At 45.4% G+C, this 18,276-nt stretch overlaps 1 protein-coding gene across 1 annotated transcript in view; it reads right to left on the bottom strand.

The window, feature by feature from the left end:
* LOC141112402 (uncharacterized) overlaps nt 1-18,276 on the bottom strand; it is a 100,507-nt gene that overhangs the window by 35,287 nt on the left and 46,944 nt on the right. The window contains exon 7 of the mRNA XM_073605225.1: nt 6,919-6,941. Coding sequence (XP_073461326.1) covers nt 6,919-6,941 — 23 coding nt within the window. The remainder of the gene's footprint in view (nt 1-6,918; nt 6,942-18,276) is intronic.

The following is an 18,276-nucleotide window of genomic DNA, read 5'->3' as shown; positions in this document are numbered from 1 at the left end:
GTTCCCCAGTTAGATATGTGAGTAGAATTATAGGGGTCTGATAATGTTGAGTTATTGTCAGGGCTGGGCTCAGCCCTTCCTTCTCTGAGCTGGCCGCTCAGCTGTCGGCTAATTGCCAGCTCCCATCTCTCTCCACAGTTACCCAGCTGTTGTTGATTCTGCTCGTCAGTCTTGCCTACCTAAAGTCGTCCAGCTCACTTGATCTCTGCCTTCACCTTTGTCAACATCACAGAGACTTTCTCCTGCATTCCTGTGGAAGACTCGCTTGGCTGGTGTTCCTTCTGGTTCCTGATCCTGCTTGCTGTACTACAGCATTTATCTCTGGCTCTCTGACATTTGCTTGGCTGACTAACCGATAGGGTTGCCACCTTTTCTTCGAGCCAAACCCGAACACTTCAGCGGGGCTTGGCATTTTTTTTGTAGCATACACAATGAGATTGTAAAATACCTGGGACACCTCTGTGTGCCCTAGGGGAGTATTAATGTGGCACGCGCAGCGGTGAACAGTGGGTGTAGCCAATTGCATATAGTGCAGGTGTGTAATGTACAATATAGTGTATTTAGTGCAGGCGTGTGTAATGTACAATATAGTGTGTATATAGTGCAGGCGTGTGTAATGTACAATATAGTGTGTATATAGTGCAGGCGTCTGTAATGTACAATATAGTGTGTATATAGTGCAGGCGTGTGTAATGTACAATATAGTGTGTATATAGTGCAGGCGTGTGTCATGTACAATATAGTGTATATAGTGCAGGTGTGTAATGTACAATATAGTGTGTATATAGTGCAGGCGTCTGTAATGTACAATATAGTGTGTATATAGTGCAGGCGTGTGTAATGTGCAATATAGTGTATATAGTGCAGGTGTGTAATGTACAATATAGTGTGTATATAGTGCAGGTGTGTAATGTACAATATAGTGTGTATATAGTGCAGGTGTGTAATGTACAATATAGTGTGTATATAGTGCAGGTGTGTAATGTACAATATAGTGTATATAGTGCAGGCGTGTGTAATGTGCAATATAGTGTATTTAGTGCAGGCGTGTGTAATGTACAATATAGTGTATATAGTGCAGGCGTGTGTAATGTACAATATAGTGTATATAGTGCAGGTGTGTAATGTACAATATAGTGTGTATATAGTGCAGAGTGTGTAATGTACAATATAGTGTATTTAGTGCAGGCGTGTGTAATGTACAATATAGTGTATATAGTGCAGGTGTGTAATGTACAATATAGTGTGTATATAGTGCAGAGTGTGTAATGTACAATATAGTGTGTATATAGTGCAGGTGTGTAATGTACAATATAGTGTGTATATAGTGCAGGTGTGTAATGTACAATATAGTGTGTATATAGTGCAGGTGTGTAATGTGCAATATAGTGTATATAGTGCAAAGTGTGTAATGTACAATATAGTGTATTTAGTGCAGGCGTGTGTAATGTACAATATAGTGTATTTAGTGCAGGCGTGTGTAATGTACAATATAGTGTATATAGTGCAGGCGTGTGTAATGTACAATATAGTGTATATAGTGCAGGTGTGTAATGTACAATATAGTGTGTATATAGTGCAGAGTGTGTAATGTACAATATAGTGTATTTAGTGCAGGCGTGTGTAATGTACAATATAGTGTATATAGTGCAGGTGTGTAATGTACAATATAGTGTGTATATAGTGCAGAGTGTGTAATGTACAATATAGTGTGTATATAGTGCAGGTGTGTAATGTACAATATAGTGTGTATATAGTGCAGGTGTGTAATGTACAATATAGTGTGTATATAGTGCAGGTGTGTAATGTACAATATAGTGTGTATATAGTGCAGAGTGTGTAATGTACAATATAGTGTGTATATAGTGCAGGTGTGTAATGTACAATATAGTGTGTATATAGTGCAGGTGTGTAATGTACAATATAGTGTGTATATAGTGCAGGTGTGTAATGTACAATATAGTGTATATAGTGCAGGCGTGTGTAATGTACAATATAGTGTATATAGTGCAGGTGTGTAATGTACAATATAGTGTGTATATAGTGCAGAGTGTGTAATGTACAATATAGTGTGTATATAGTGCAGGTGTGTAATGTACAATATAGTGTGTATATAGTGCAGGTGTGTAATGTACAATATAGTGTGTATATAGTGCAGGTGTGTAATGTACAATATAGTGTGTATATAGTGCAGAGTGTGTAATGTACAATATAGTGTGTATATAGTGCAGGTGTGTAATGTACAATATAGTGTGTATATAGTGCAGGTGTGTAATGTACAATATAGTGTGTATATAGTGCAGGCGTGTAATGTACAATATAGTGTGTATATAGTGCAGGTGTGTAATGTACAATATAGTGTATATAGTGCAGGCGTGTGTAATGTGCAATATAGTGTATATAGTGCAGGCGTGTGTAATGTACGATATAATGTATATGTAGTGTGTAATGTTTGGTGGGGAGCCTCCCAGTGTAATTTTGGGGGGTGGGGGAGGTCTTCTGGTGTAGTATGGGGGGACAGGGGAGAGGAGGAGGGGGGCTGACAGAGGGGAAGGGGGGGCTGACAGAGGGGAAGGGGGGCTGACAGAGAGGAAGAGGGGGCTGACAGAGAGGAAGAGGGGGCTGACAGAGAGGAAAGGGGGGCTGACAGAGAGGAAAGGGGGGCTGACAGAGGGGAAGAGGGGGGCTGACAGAGGGGAAGAGGGGGGCTGACAGAGGGGAAGAGGGGGGCTGACAGAGGGGAAGAGGGGGGCTGACAGAGGGGAAGGGGGGCTGACAGAGGGGAAGGGGGGCTGACAGAGAGGAAGAGGGGGCTGACAGAGAGGAAGAGGGGGCTGACAGAGAGGAGGGGGCTGACAGAGAGGAGGGGGGCTGACAGAGAGGAGAGGGGGGGCTGACAGGGAGGAGAGGGGGGCTGACAGGGAGGAGGGGGGGCTGACAGAGAGGAGGGGGGCTGACAGGGAGGAGGGGGGGCTGACAGAGAGGAGAGGGGGGGCTGACAGAGAGGAGGGGGGCTGACAGAGAAGAGAGGGGGGCTGACAGATAGAAGAGGGGGGCTGACAGAGAGGAGAGGGGGGCTGACAGAGAGGAGATGGGGGCTGACAGAGAGGAGGGGGGGCTGACAGAGAGGAGAGGGGGCTGACAGAGAGGAGAGGGGGGGCTGACAGAGAGGAGATGGGGGCTGACAGAGAGGAGATGGGGCTGACAGAGAGGAGGGGGGCTGACAGATAGGAGATGGGGGCTGACAGAGAGGAGGGGGGCTGACAGAGAGGAGGGGGGGCTGACAGAGAGGAGGGGGGGCTGACAGAGAGGAGGGGGGGGCTGACAGTGAGGAGGGGGGTGGCTGACAGAGAGGAGGGGGGACTGACAGAGAGGAGGGGGGGCTGACAGAGAGGAGGGGGGGGCTGACAGAGAGGAGAGGGGGGGCTGACAGAGAGGAGAGGGGGGCTGACAGGGAGGAGGGGGGCTGACAGAGAGGAGGGGGCTGCCGCTGCGATCATACCTTTGGGTTCCCGCATCCCGCTGTGCTGACAAGGTCTCGGGCTCCCCTGTCACCTCTCGTCTCCCACGGTCCCCAGCTGTGGTGGAGCAGGAAGAGGGCGAGGCCGAGGCTCCATGAGATGAGGACCGTGAGGTCGGTCGGAGCTCACGGCTGCTCGTCTCTTACACAGACAAGCTGCACCGGCGGTCTGTGATATGGAGCAGAGAGGCACGCGCCTTACAGCCGCCCCGGCCACATAATTAATACTGAGCTATGGGGCGGAGGATGGGACACAGACAGAGGCACTGGATATTAGTTGTGCCCGGGTTTCCAGGGGACAGAAACCCGGGCACAAGTTGCCAAACCCGTACTGTCCGGGTCAATCCCGTACGGGTGGCAACCCTACTAACCGATCCGGTTACTGAACTCTGGCTTGTTTTGACTATGCTTACTCCGTTTACCTTACTATTATTATTAATCAATAAGTGTGATTTAACTTTACTTCTGTCTCGGTTTGATTCATGGTTCCTGATAGTTATATATACAGTCAGGTCCATAAATATTGGGACATCAACACAATTCTAATATTTTTGGTTCTATACACCACCACAATGGATTTGAAATGAAACGAACAAGATGTGCTTTAACTGCAGACTTTCAGCTTTAATTTGAGGGTATTTACATCAGGTGAACAGTGTAGGAATTACAATAGTTTGTATATGTGCCTCCCACTTTTTAAAGGACCAAAAGTAATGGGACAGATTAACAATCAGCCATCAAACTTTCACTTTTTAATACTTAGTTGCAAATCCTTTGCAGTCAATTACAGCCTGAAGTCTGGAACGCATAGACATCACCAGACGCTGGGTTTCATCCCTGATGATGCTCTGCGAGGCCTCTACTGCAACTGTCTTCAGTTCCTGCTTGTTCTTAGGGCAGTTTGCTGAATATGAGCAGATAATATTGCCCAAAACACTTCAGAATTCATCCTGCTGCTTTTGTCAGCAGTCACATCATCAATAAATACAAGAGAACCAGTTCCATTGGCAGCCATACATACCAACGCCATGACACTACCACCACCATGCTTCACTGATGAGGTGGTATGCTTTGGATCATGAGCAGTTCCTTTCCTTCTCCATACTCTTCTTTTCCCATCACTCTGGTACAAGTCTCTTGGTCTCATCTGTCCATAGGATGTTGTTCCAGAACTGTGAAGGCTTTTTTAGATGTTGTGTGGCTAACTCTAATCTGGCCTTCCTGTTTTTGAGGCTCACCAATGGTTTACATCTTCTGGTGAACCCTCTGTATTCACTCTGGTGAAGTCTACTCTTGATTGTTGACTTTGACACACATACACCTACCTCCTGGAGAGTGTTCTTGATCTGGCCAACTGTGTTTTCTTCACCAGGGAAAGAATTCTTCGGTCATCCAACACAATTGTTTTCCGTGGTCTTCTGGGTCTTTTGGTGTTGCTTAGCTCACCGCTGCATTCTTTCTTTTTAAGGATGTTCCAAACAGTTGATTTGGCCACACCTAATGTTTTTGCCATCTCTCTGATGGGTTTGTTTTGTTTTTTCAGCCTAATGATGGCTTGCTTCACTGATAGTGACAGCTCTTTGGATCTCATATTGAGAGTTGACAGCAACCGATTCCAAATGCAAATAGCACACTTGAAATTAACTCTGGACCTTTTATCTGCTCCTTGTAAATGGGACAATGAGGGAATAACACACACCTGGCCATGGAACAGCTGATCAGCCAATTGTCCCATTACTTTTGGTCCCTTAAAAAGTGGGAGGCACATATACAAACTGTTGTAATTCCTACACCGTTCACCTGATTTGGATGTATATACCCTCAAATTAAAGCTGAAAGTCTGCAGTTAAAGCACATCTTATTTGTTTCATTTCAAATCCATTGTGGTGGTGTATAACGCCAAAAAGATTAGAATTGTGTCAATGTCCCAATATTTATGGACCTGACTGTGTGTGTGTATATATATATATATATATATATATATATATATATATATATATATATATATATATACATACATATACATACACACAGAGAGAGAGAGAGACTGTCACTTTAAGAATTTATAATTTATATTATGCTTGATTTGTTTTTTCCTTCTTAGATGGCTTGTTTCAATTCCTGGGAATTCAAAACTGTTGGGTATGTGATGACACAAACTACTGCTAAGAACCCAGAAAGCTGCTCAAAATAGGCTTTTGTACCAAAACCAGTCTGAACTGACCAGATACTGCTGAAATCTATTTTTTTGCCAGTCACATGATGTAACTACTCATTTAACTACTAATAACTACTAAGAAGATATGAATGCTGATATAACACGCCTAGAACTTATGCATATTCATACGCATATATTGTTAAATTTGATGTTTGTATGGCAGAAACACTTTCACTTTTACTCGCTTTTAGTAGCCTAGAACTGTGTTGTATTTCTCCACTGCAGTGAATAAAAAGCACCTACTTATATTATCATAAGATCTGGACTCTCTGTCTTATCATCTAAATGTCTTGTTTGGAGACCCCTAAATCGGATTTAACATATGAAATAGTAAAGAATATTAATAGTGCTCTCTGCTTTTAAAAATTATATTTACTAGAATCAAGCTAAAAAAAAACTCACAAAATAAGCATTTGGCTGTAAGCATAACATGGGATCGCTCTCACCGAGCTTGAGCCAGGATAGCAGCGGGTGCCGTCATGAAGCTTAGGGCTAATTTCAGTGGTGGGGGGTCATCACCTTGGTGAGCATCCCTATCTTCACACAGAGATTTTATTATTTAAAGGACCTTCCTAACATTTTTGCTATCGGCTTTGTGATTTCTTAAGGACATTATTATTTTATGGTTGCGCAACATGTGCAGATGTGCCACAGGGTTCTCTAGGGACCTGAGCACTGCGTCACATCTCTGCACTTGCAGGCAACGGGGAGAGCATCTCACTTTCTCATCCTAGCAGAAATAAAGTATGTTGTAAAAAATAAAATGTCCATTAGTAAGAGAGGGAGTGGGAGGAGGTAGGGCAGCTCAAGTTTGGTATTGAGGGTGAAGGTCAGCTTTAACTCTTTACTTGGCAGAAGAAGAGTCAGTCCCCTGGAAGAAGAATTTAGCCAAGTCAACAAACTTTGCCCCAAGATTGGTTTACCAAGTCTGTTTGCTGGTGTCTTGCATAACCCATGAGAATTCTAATTGTCACCCATTGTACTAAAATTGGCAAGACTAGACAATGATAATTGAATATCTGTGGGTACTTTTGAAAGGACATCGATCACAAGAAGGCATCAGCTGCATTTCCACAAAGGCCTTTTCTCCTAGGTCAGGCAACTTCTTTCATGACACGTTCTCAGAGGTTTTTTCTTATTTTTTCACCTAACATTGACAGATATACAGACAAGCAATCACCTGTTTCTTGTGGATCTTCTTCCCTGCAGAAAAAAAAACACAATCCAATAACTGTAAGTTATTTGTTTGGCATTCTATTAAGATAAAAGCATATATTTTTTAATTATCTCATATCTACAAACTTAGCACCTTCTGTTGTCTCATTCAAGGTATGTCATAAACAGAAATTTACATTACAATCACAGTGTTCCCGTGTGCCCAATGAAAGTTCATTATTTTGCCTTTTTCTCCTCTTTTATGGTTTTTTGTTATTTGTTTGTTCCACATCTGGATAATACCATTGAGATCATCATTCACAACCAATACAGTCCATTTAACTCAGGCCCTGTTACTCTGTAAAAGTAATGAAAAGGGACACAGGGTTCACACGTTTGCAGAGTGTGGGGCTCTGGAATAGCAACTGTGAGAGGAGAAAACTGTTTTTTTGGGAGGTTTTTTTTCAGGAGAACCCTTATCGAGAGGCCAGGAAGTAGATCCATGCAGCAGGGTGCCGCAACTGAAAAGGCTGAGAGCTGGATGCAGACACAGAGGTACTATGTGAAACAGTCTGAGGGACCAGCCAATAGCCAAGGTTGAGGCCTAAGCAGCGGCACTGCTAAAGAGAGAGCCAGGTGGCTTGGCATTATTAACGTTACCTGTTTTAATTGTGAAAATCTCCTGCATAGGCAACTTTCCTGTTGTTTAATAAAAGTGGGCCAACAAGCCCTAAAACAGTTTGGGGGCGTGGCTTGCCGCATGGAGCAGTAAGACGCGCAGTGTCTCGGCTCCCGGATCCCACGGCTCTACAGAGCTCCTACACGGCGCAAAACTCTGTCCACATCGCTCCCATGGGGAAGGATAAGTACAAAGACCCGAAGGGGACCGGGGTGATTTGGGGCATTTCTCCACCCGATCCTCGGCTGCGGCCCAGCGCCAGTCTGGATCCAAGATGGCACCGGCACCTCAGCTCATGGCTCGCTCTAAGTCAGACTATCTTCCTTTGGGGGTCCCTGCGTCATTATTGGAGGTGATTTTAATGTTGCTCCCTCCCCGTCTGCTGACACATCTTCTGGTAAGTCATCCATGACCACATCTTCCCTCTCACATATCAAATCTCTACTGCATTCCCACCATTTAGTAAATGTCTGGCGCATACACCACCCCATGGAGAGAGACTACGGCTACTTTTCCATAGCCCAAAATTCCTACAGCAGTTTAGATTACTTCCTCATTTCCCAATCCATACTGCACACCCCATTGCAATCCTCCCTGGGGCATACTCTCTGGTCTGACTATTCTCCTCTTTATTTGTCCTTTGCTCACCCACCGCCATCCCCCAGAGATGCATCCTTGCGCCTCAATGATAACCTACTCCGGGACTCAGTGTGTATAGCCAAAGTCACCAAAGCAATCTGACACTTTGTATCTGACCATTCCTCCGATACTACTACCCCCCTTATCCAATGGAAGGCTCTGAAATGTGTGGTCCGAGGAATTCTTATACCGAACGGATCTCGCCTGAAAAAGATCAGATGAAATTCAATGCTTTCTGACCACCATTTTGGACCTTGAATCCCTCCATAAACATACATTGGAACCCTCCACTTTTGCAACCCTATCGAAAGCACATTGTGACCTCCTTCAATTACTGGACTCCCACTCCTTGATAGCCATGAATTACCATTATTCCATGGCCAATAAATGTGGTCAACATTTAGCCCGTGTTATTCATCCTAGACCCCCCCCCCCCCCGCCACTCCATTCCTTTCATTACTGAACCCAACCAGTCCAAGATCTTTAACACGAAAAGCATATCCTCTTCTTTCTGACATTTCTACTTACAGTTGAATAATCTACGGCCTGGTGTCCCAGACAGTCCTGCGTTCCTGCCTCGGACGATATGCAGGCCTACATAGCGGAAACTGCCCTACCCAAAACTGACCCTCAGGAGTCCTCTGACCTGGACAGACCCTTGGCAGAACTGGAATTTCTGGGTGCTATCAAGGGCCTAAAATTAGGCAACTGCCCGGGCCCAGATGGATATACCCCCCGATTCTACAAAACGTTTGCACTCTTACTGACGCCACTCCTGACCCAGGCCTTCAATGCAATCGATAACTCTACTCTCCCTTCCAGGGACCTCCTTTTGGCCAATGTCTCCATCCTGCTGAAACCCAGCAAAGATCCTTCCCAATGCAGTAGCTACCGCCCAATATCCCTTCTGAATATAGACCTAAAATTATTTGCAAAGGTCCTCGCTAACGCTGTTGCCAGGGATTATATACAGAGACCAGGTCGTTTTTTTCCCAGGTCGAGAGGCCCGGGATAACACGACTAAAACAATACACCTCATCTCCTACATCCAACATCACCGCTTACAGGCATGCCTCCTGTCCTTTGATGCTGAAAAGGCATTTGACAGGGTCAATTGGCATTTCCTGCGCCTCTCCCTGGAGCAAATAGGCCAGGGCTCCTCTTTCATCGCCAAAATTGTGTCCCTTTATTCCCACCCGTCCGCCTCAGTCTTGGTAAACGGTACCTCTTCAGAGGCGTTCGACATCTCAAATGGCATCCACCAAGGTTGCCCCCTCACCTCGCTTCTATTTGCCATTGTGATTGAACACCTGGCATGTGCCATTCGTCAGAATGCCTCCATCCAAGGCGTCCAAACTCCCTCCGACCCCCATAAACTGTCCCTTTACGCAGATGACCTGCTGATCTATGCCCAGCAACCCCATACGACCCTACCCTCACTCTTTTCTGAGTTCAGGCGCTTCGGCTCTCTTAGTAACTTTAAGCTCAATATCTCCAAAACGGAGGCCCTTAACATCTCCTTACCCACCCCCACAATGTCCTCACTTCACTCCAACTACTCCTTTCAATGGCAGACCAAGGGCATTTTCTACTTAGGCATAACAATACCTGTCAACCTTTCTGGAGACGGGAGAGGAGAGGGATGTAGTTTAGTGAGAATAGGTCAGAAAGACCTATCATCCTGGTTCAGGCAAATCAACACCATTAAAATGGATACCGTTCCCAAATTGCTGTATCTTTTCCAAACTGTACCCGTTTTAATTCTCAAGTACTTCTTTGCTGCCCTACGCTCACTTTCCATTATCTGGAACCAGGGCCTATCTAGAGTCAAATACAAACTACTCACCCGCCCGAAGCTACAGGGTGGCACAGGACTTCCCAACTATGACTTATACTACAAAGCTACTCTTATGGCGCAATGCCCTTGAGTGGTTTCCACGTCCCTTTTAAAAAGCTTCTGCCATGGTCAAGCGGGATCTGGCCCCTGTTGACTTACGTGCTCTCCTATGGGGCTACAAGGGTAACTTCTCTAGCTTATCCTCCGCCTCACCTCTAACCCCCGTGGTCCTCACACTCTGGTATCGGGAGGGGCTATGCGAGGTCCTCTCCTCGGACCCCTCTCCTCTATCCTCCCTATTTGACAATCCGGCTTTCTCCCAGGGCATCGGGGTTCCTACAGTGGGTTAATTTCACTGCTCCTCTTGGCCCCAGGCCCATACTTTCATTCGACCAGGACTTCTTCTTGTCTGTGGCTCGGCAACTTATCCCCCATTTTTGGAAAACTGCCACCACTCCCCCATTGTCACTGTGGACCTCTACAGTGAATGATGTCATGAGAATGGAGGAGATGCTGGCGCTTGACAATAATACACATGGTAACTATAAAGTTTTGTGTTCCGTTTGGCTTCGCTTCTCCTCATCCAATACTCTGGCTGACATGCTCCCCACCCCCCTGAGTTCAGCCCGCCTTTACCATGAATCTTAATATGTGATGATGGCCTCCACTAGACAAGTTACTGTCTCTCCTATTCCATGCTCTCTCAGCAGATTCCCTCTCTCCTTTCTTCCTTCTTCCCCACTCCTTTCTTTTTCTATCCTTCTTTTCCCCTTATTATCCATTGTTTGATATAATTTGCACTCCCCCATGTTTATACGGTTTAATGGCGCAAGCACTGCTGCAGGCAATAGCTGCTTGGCCTACTCATTGCCATTCTACTTTATTTGATATATCAGTCATGTACTTGTTACGCTGTTTATAATACCAATAAAAATATTTTCAACTCTAAAACACAGTTTGGACTGTCATGGACTCACTGAAAATGCTACTACCACTGAGCTGAATTTCCCACAATATCACACAATGTTTCCTGCCACAGTAATGGATACATCTGAAAGAGAGTTTTCAATGGCAGTAAGAGTTCTTTAACGAATAAATACACACCCCAACAAGATGGTAGTCATGCACTCAAATTTTTAACTTTTACTAGTGATAAACAATGTTGTCTATACCAAGAAAACAGTGCATACAACAATTGCATGCCATGGCTTAAAGCGGGGGTCCACCTATCTATCGTTTTTTTTTTTTTTGAGTTCATTCACAAACTTTTCTTCTCAGCATTACATACTCACATATTGTATGTAATATGTCCGCCTGTGTCAGATTTCGTCAGAAAGAATAACTTATATTATTCACTGCAGGCGGTTTCCATCTTCATTGTGGGCATTTGAAGCCCACAAGCATTTATTTCCTGGATGTGGTGAATGCTGTGCTCCCAGCATTCACCGCTCGTTCCCGCACATGCTCAGTGGCATCCTGGGAAGCCTGAGACTAGCTCCCAGGAGTCTGGGAGAGGCTAGAAACACGCCTACTCCCACGGGAGGAGAACCAGGAAGTGCAAAGAAGAACAGAAAAATAAAAGGTAATTACGGCGATTAAAATTTTTTTAAATGACATGTCAGCATCTAGGCAAGGAAGAGAATACATACAGATATTGTTCAAAATTTGGGTGGAACCCCACTTTAATGTTCTGTTGCATGCACCTGCATGATCAAGCTTTAGCTCCCAATAATGGCCCAAAAGTAATTTTTTTTTTTTTTTTTTTATGGCTAAAGCCCCCTATATTTTAGTGAGATACACTACTGAGATACACTACTTCACGATAATTTTTTCTCTACTTTAATACTTGAATATCAAATAGGTCTAGCATGTAGAAAATTTCCTGTGACCCATTCTTTTGATCTCTGGCCTACAACCACATGGAGTCCTTTTTTTTTGATCCGTGCTTTGTAAATTTGTGCTGCAGTACAGATCAATTCGTTCTGTGCTTTCATATGCCTTCCTCCAGCTGTATTGTTGAGGTTAAAGCGGAGTGCCGCCGAAAAAAATTTTTTTAAAAGTCAGCAGCTACAAATACTGCAGCTGCTGACTTTTAAAACATGGACACTTACCTGTCCAGGGCGCCCGCGATGTCGGCACCCGAGGCCGAAGCGTCTCTCCGTCCTCGGGTGCTGCCGCCTCCATCTTTGGTAAGGGAATCAGGAAGTGAAGCCGTGCGGCTTCACTTCCCGGTTTCCTACTGCACATGCGCGAGTCGCGCAGCGCAATACGGATGGTCCCTGCTGCCTCTGGGACCCTTGATTTTCACAGCAGGCAGCGGGGAGGGAGCAGGAAGTGGCGTAAATAACCGCAGATTCTGCGGCTATCTATGCCGGAAGTGGGTACAGATACCTGTAATATACAGGTATCTGTACCCCCCTCCCCCCTGAAAGGTGCCAACTGTGTCACCGGAGGGGGGGGGGGAATCTGATGAGTGGAAGTTCCACTTTTGGGTGGAACTCCACTTTAAATAAAAACAAAACAAAAAAAATGAAACTACATACGCTTTTAGAAATATCTCAAAATAAGTGAAATCATATAAAAACAAGCAAACCATTCTGAAACTCGTAACTTTGACATTCTCTAACTCTAACTACGAGTAGGCCCGAAAGCTTCATATGCTGTACAGTTAGGTACACCTCTCATGGGAAAAATTTTGCCATCACTGGCCACCTTCTGAAAATGCTCTCTGCCTGGCTTTTTGTGGGTTTGAACATTTAGAATCACAGATTTGGAACAAGTATGCCATAAATGAGTGTCAGAAAAATATTTGGATTTTTTTTATCACTATACTTGTCAAAGATCAGTTAGCCCCGGTTCACACAGGGGCAGCACGACTTGCAGGTCACCTCACCGCACACGACTTCCACGGCGACTTGCAAAACGACTTCTGTATAGAAGTCTATGCAAGTCGCCCCAAGTCGCCCCCAAAGTAGTACAGGAACCTTTTTCTAAGTCGGAGCGACTTGCGTCGCTCCTATTAGAACTGTTCCATTGTACAGAACGGGAGGTGACTTGTCAGGCGGCTAGGTCGCCTGACAAGTCGCCCCTGTGTGAACCGGCACTAACTCAGAAATCAATTAAGACAAATCACCAGCATGACAACAGGAAACAATCATTCCTAAAAAGAGATGCCAAAAATGGCAATCACAATAATTATATCATGACTGGTGTATTTTAAAGGTTAGGATTAGGTTAAAGTGTATGTTATCCTAAATTATAAAACAAAAGTCTTTTCTGAATGTTTATGACAATACTAAGTATGGGAGGAGATCTGTGCTGGCCTGGTCAGATTGTGGACAATTAAAAGTGAATTCACTTCTCAAGGGAAGTTGCAGTTTGCAAGTTTTGTTTTTTTTGTTTTTGTACTGAATAAGGTGATGCTTTGCTAACTTCCATCATCCAATCATTTACAAGCAAAAATGCAGTTTTTTTTATTTTCCTTGTACATGATTGGGTATTCTTGCAAAGTAAAAAGTCACTGCATTCACTAAGCTCTGGGACAAATTATCTTGCAGAGTGCACCTTCTACAGCTGAAAAACCTATTTCAGGTTAGTAAATCTAACCCATTGTGCTCTTGCTTTCCCCTTGAGACTTGGAAGATGCTGTGCTGATGCACAACATGTATCGGGAACCAGAGTACTTGCTGGTGGCACTGTGGTACTCAGACCAAAAGGCGTAGTTTCAGTGTCCACCAGCGGGTCTCTCCCAGCAGCCAGCAGGTCGCAGAAATTAGTCTGCACCTGATGCTGGCTGTTCGGAGGGTATTTAGCCCCTCCTTTTGCATTCCAGAGTGCCTGCATGTTTTGACTGTGCTCCTATGTGCTCTGTGTTAGGGCGGGGCTCAGCCCTTCCTTCTCTGAGCTGGCCGCTCAGCTGTCGGCTAATTGCCAGCTCCTATATCTCCACAGTTACGCACCTGTTGATAAAATCCTTTTCTTCAGTCCTACTTAAGCCGTCCAGCCCAGAGGATCTCTGCCTTCGCCTTGGTCGACATCACAGAGACTATCTCCTGCGTTGCTGTTAAAGACTTGCTTGGCTGACATCGCTTCTGGCTCCAGATCCTGCTTGTTGTTCCACTACACTGATCCCTGACTTTCTGGCTTGGCTGACTATCCGTTACGGTTACCAAACTTCGGCTATGTTTTGACTAAGTTTGTTCTATTTACTTTTATTATTAAAAAAGTGTGATTTAACTGTACTTCTGTCTCAGTCTGATTCATGGTTTCTGACAGTAGGCTAAGTCCATGAATACAGAAGATACAGTCAATCCACTTGTTGGTAATATTTTTTCCAGATTGGATGAGCAGGATCACCGCATGGATCAGTTTGCCATGGCATTACAAATGCTCCTGAGTCGCACGGATCACCTGGATTCTCCCACTGTGGCTGCTCCGGTACAACCTGTGTTGCAGGCTGTCCCTGCTGCTGCTCCAGTCTCTGTGCAGGCACCCTCCTCGAGTATTAGCTCTATAAGAGGTATGTCTGATTCCGCTCCATTTCCCCAGCAGCGATTTGGGGCAATCCAGTCCAATGCAGAGGGTTTCTCAACCAGGTTGAGATATACTTTGAGATGCTGCCCCAGGCGTTTCCCATGAACAGAAGCAAAGTAGGTTTTGTGATATCTTTGCTTTCTGAGAAAGCCTTGGCCTGGGCTTCCTTTAAAAGGGTATTTGACGATCCCGCATGCTTCGCTTCTGCTGCCAAGTGCCTCATGTCCATCGAACAGAGTACGAGAACTGTTGCCGATTACGCCATTGAATTCTGTACACTGGCAGCAGAGGTTGCTTGGAACAATGAGGCCCTCAAGGCTGGTTTTTCTCATGGTCTCTCGGATACCATCAAGGATGAGATAGCAGCTCGACATATACCCACTGAGCTGGAGAAGATGATCACATTTGCCATCCTTTATTGACTCCAGACTCAGAGAAAGACTCTCTTTTAAGGAGCGCTTGTGGAAGCCTCTTGTACGTTTGTCTTTGAGCTTTGCAGTCCCACTCTTGCCTCCCTCACCTCCCATGCCTCCTGGTACCGAGTCGGTCAGTGAAGGTGAACCCATGCACTTGGGTTTCACGTGTCTCTTTGCGGATGAGAGAACCTTTAGGACGAGGGAGAGATTGTGCCTTTATTGTGGCCAGGCAGGTCACTTTTTGAAGTCTTGTCCTACCCGTCCAGGGAACGCCCAAACCTTGAGGTCCTGTCACGGACAGACCTTAGGTGGCGTTGTTTCGTCCCCATTTATCCAGAATGATAAGCCCCTGGTTTCGGTCACCCTTTCTTGAGCTGAGCCGTCCGTCGAGATACAGGCTCTAATTGACTCTGGGGCTGCAGGCCTGTTCATTGATGCTGTCTTTGTATCAAAGCACTCGATTTTGCTGCAGCTGCGTGACACTCCACTTGCTATTGAGGCTCTTGACGGGAGACCTCTACAGCTTGCCCATGTGACTCATTAGACTGTTCCATTGTCTATGGCCGTAGGGGCTTTTCACCATGAGATAATCCGATTCCAAGTTATTTCCTCAGCTAAGTTTCTGCTGGTTATTGGTTATCCTTGGTTACAGAGGCACAACCCCTCTTTTAATTGGCTCCATGCTGAGGTTCTCTGCTGGTTGCCACAATGCAGTAAGACATGCTTTCAGAAGGTAGCCAAGGTCCTGTGCACCTCTTCACTCTCCTCCCTGCCGGAAGAGTACAGCGATTTTAGCAAGGTCTTTGACAAAGGTCAAGCCAGTAGTTTGCCTCCACACCGGTCGTATGATTGCGCAATTGACCTTCAACCTGGTGCCATACCCCCTTGTGGCCAGGTTTACCCTTTGTCGGTCTTGGAGGATAAGGCCATGGAGGAATATGTTGTAGACGCACTTTCTCTAGGTTTCATCTGCAAATCCTTGTCTCCTTCTGGTGCTGGTTTCTTCTTTGTGAAGAAGAAGAGTGGTGAACTGAGACCTTGTATTGATTATAGGGGTCTCAGTCATTTCACAATTAAGAATGCCTATCCGATTCCATTGATTCCATTGATTACGGAGTTATTTGACCGCCTCACGAAGCTTGCTCTGAGAGGGGAATACAATCTTGTGAGGATTAAGGAGGGTGACGAGTGGAAAAACTGCGCTTAATACCAGAACACTGCTGGTTTTTCGATGAACCCAGAGAAACTTTCAGCAGTCCTACAGTGGCCCCGACCCATGGGTTTACATCCTCTGCAGCATTTTCTTGGCTTTGCCAACTATTATCGGAAGTTTATTCGCAACTTCTCGTCTCTGGTCAAGCCCCTGACTGATATGACCAGAAAGGACGGTAACCCACAGAGTTGGTCTCCGGAGTCCATTAAGGCCTTTGAGACTGGGTCTCAAGGCTGCTTTTGTTTCTGCTCCAGTGTTGGCACATCCTGATCCTATGTTACCTTTTATCCTTGAGGTTGATGCTTTTGAGACTGGTGTTGGTGCCCTTCTGTCTCAACGTCTTACATCTGAGAGTGATATGCATCCTTGTGGCTACTTTTTCAAGAAATTGTCACCTGCTGTGTGCAATTACCAGATTGGTGACAGAAAGCTGTTAGCGATCATTTTAGCCCTGAAAGAATGGAGACATCTCCTTGAAGGTACCACTGTGCCGGTTCTCATTCTTACTGACCATAAGAATCTCACATTCTTGTCTGAGGCTAAACGCCTCTCTCCCAGAAGGGCACGATAGGCTCTTTTCTTGACAAGTTTCAATTACATTGTCTCATTTTTACTCGGTACTAAGAATGTAAGTGCTGACACTTTGTCACAACAATTTTCTTCAACTTCCAAGATGGAATCGGTTCCGGTTCCTGTGATTCCTCCTGATTGTATTCTGGCTACGGTAAGCACCAGTCTCCCTTCTCCTTTGGGTGACAAAATTCTTGGTTCTCAGGTCCATGCTCCTCCTGAGAAACCTTGTGATCACTGCTTTGTCCCAGAGAGTCTCTGTACTGCCATGTTCCAGACTTACTATTTTCCCAAGGCTGCTGGACACCCTGGGAAGAATCAACTCTTTTGGGTAATTTCCCAACAATTCTGGTGGCCTAGCCTATGTGCTGATGTAATCGCCTTCATAGCTACCTATTCAGTGTGTGCTCAGAGTAAGACTCCACGACACCTTCCAGTGGGTCTTCTACAACCCATACCCTATGGAGAGAGGACCTAGACCCATCTGTCTATGGATTTCATTGTGGAGTTACCCAACTCCCAGGGCAACACAATTATCCTTATGGTGGTTGACCGGTTCTCAAAAATGCGCCATTGTATTCCACTTAAAATGTTGCCCACTTCTAAGGAACTGGCTTCCATTTTTGCTTGGGAGATCTGTCGCTTACATGGGCTACCCAAGATGATTGTTTCAGACAAGGGTAGTCAGTATGTGTCCCGGTTCTGGCGAGCCTTTTGCCTTTTGTGCACAGTTGGGAATTCAGCTTGATTTCTCCTCTGCATATAACCCGCAGTCTAATGGGGCTACAGAACAAGCCAATCAGTCCTTGGAGCAATTCCTACATTTCTATATTTCTGACCATCAGAACAACTGGTCAGACCTGTTACCGTGGGCAGAGTTTGCTCACAATAGTGCCTTGAATTCTGCTTCCCGATTGTCCCCGTTTATGGCGAACTATGATTTCCAACCTTCCATTCCTGACTCATTTGTTCCGCAGAGTATTCCTGCATTAGAGGAGCATCTCAGTGGTCTTCGTTCCACTTGGGCACAAGTCCAGGAGGCTTTCCGACATGCTAATAATAGGTACAGACTCAATTCTGACCTCACCTGCCTGTGCCTTCCTGTCAGGTTGGGGACAGGGTCTGGCTGTCATCTCGCAACCTCCGACTTTGTATTCCCTCTCTGAAGTTTGCACCTCGGTTTATTGGGCCTTTTTGTATTTTTTGCAGGATTAACCCAGTGGCTTACGCGTTAGACCTTCCCTCTAAGATGCGTATGTCAAATGTATTTCATGTCTCCTTGTTAAAACCTTTGGTCTGCAACCGCTTTACCACCTCGGTGCCACATCCTCACCCCGTACAGGTTGAGAACCTTGAGGAGTATGAAGTACAGTCCATTGTTGACTACCATAGGTTCCGTGGGCGCATACAGTACCAGGTGCATTGGAAGGGATATGGTCTGGAGGAACGCTCTTGGGTCTCATCCTCAGACGCACATGCCCCTGTCCTCCTCTATG

The sequence above is a fragment of the Aquarana catesbeiana genome, linkage group LG11 (assembly GCF_042186555.1).
Source record: "Aquarana catesbeiana isolate 2022-GZ linkage group LG11, ASM4218655v1, whole genome shotgun sequence".
NCBI classification, from domain to species: domain Eukaryota; kingdom Metazoa; phylum Chordata; class Amphibia; order Anura; family Ranidae; genus Aquarana; species Aquarana catesbeiana.
This window is presented reverse-complemented; position numbering and strand designations above follow the sequence as displayed.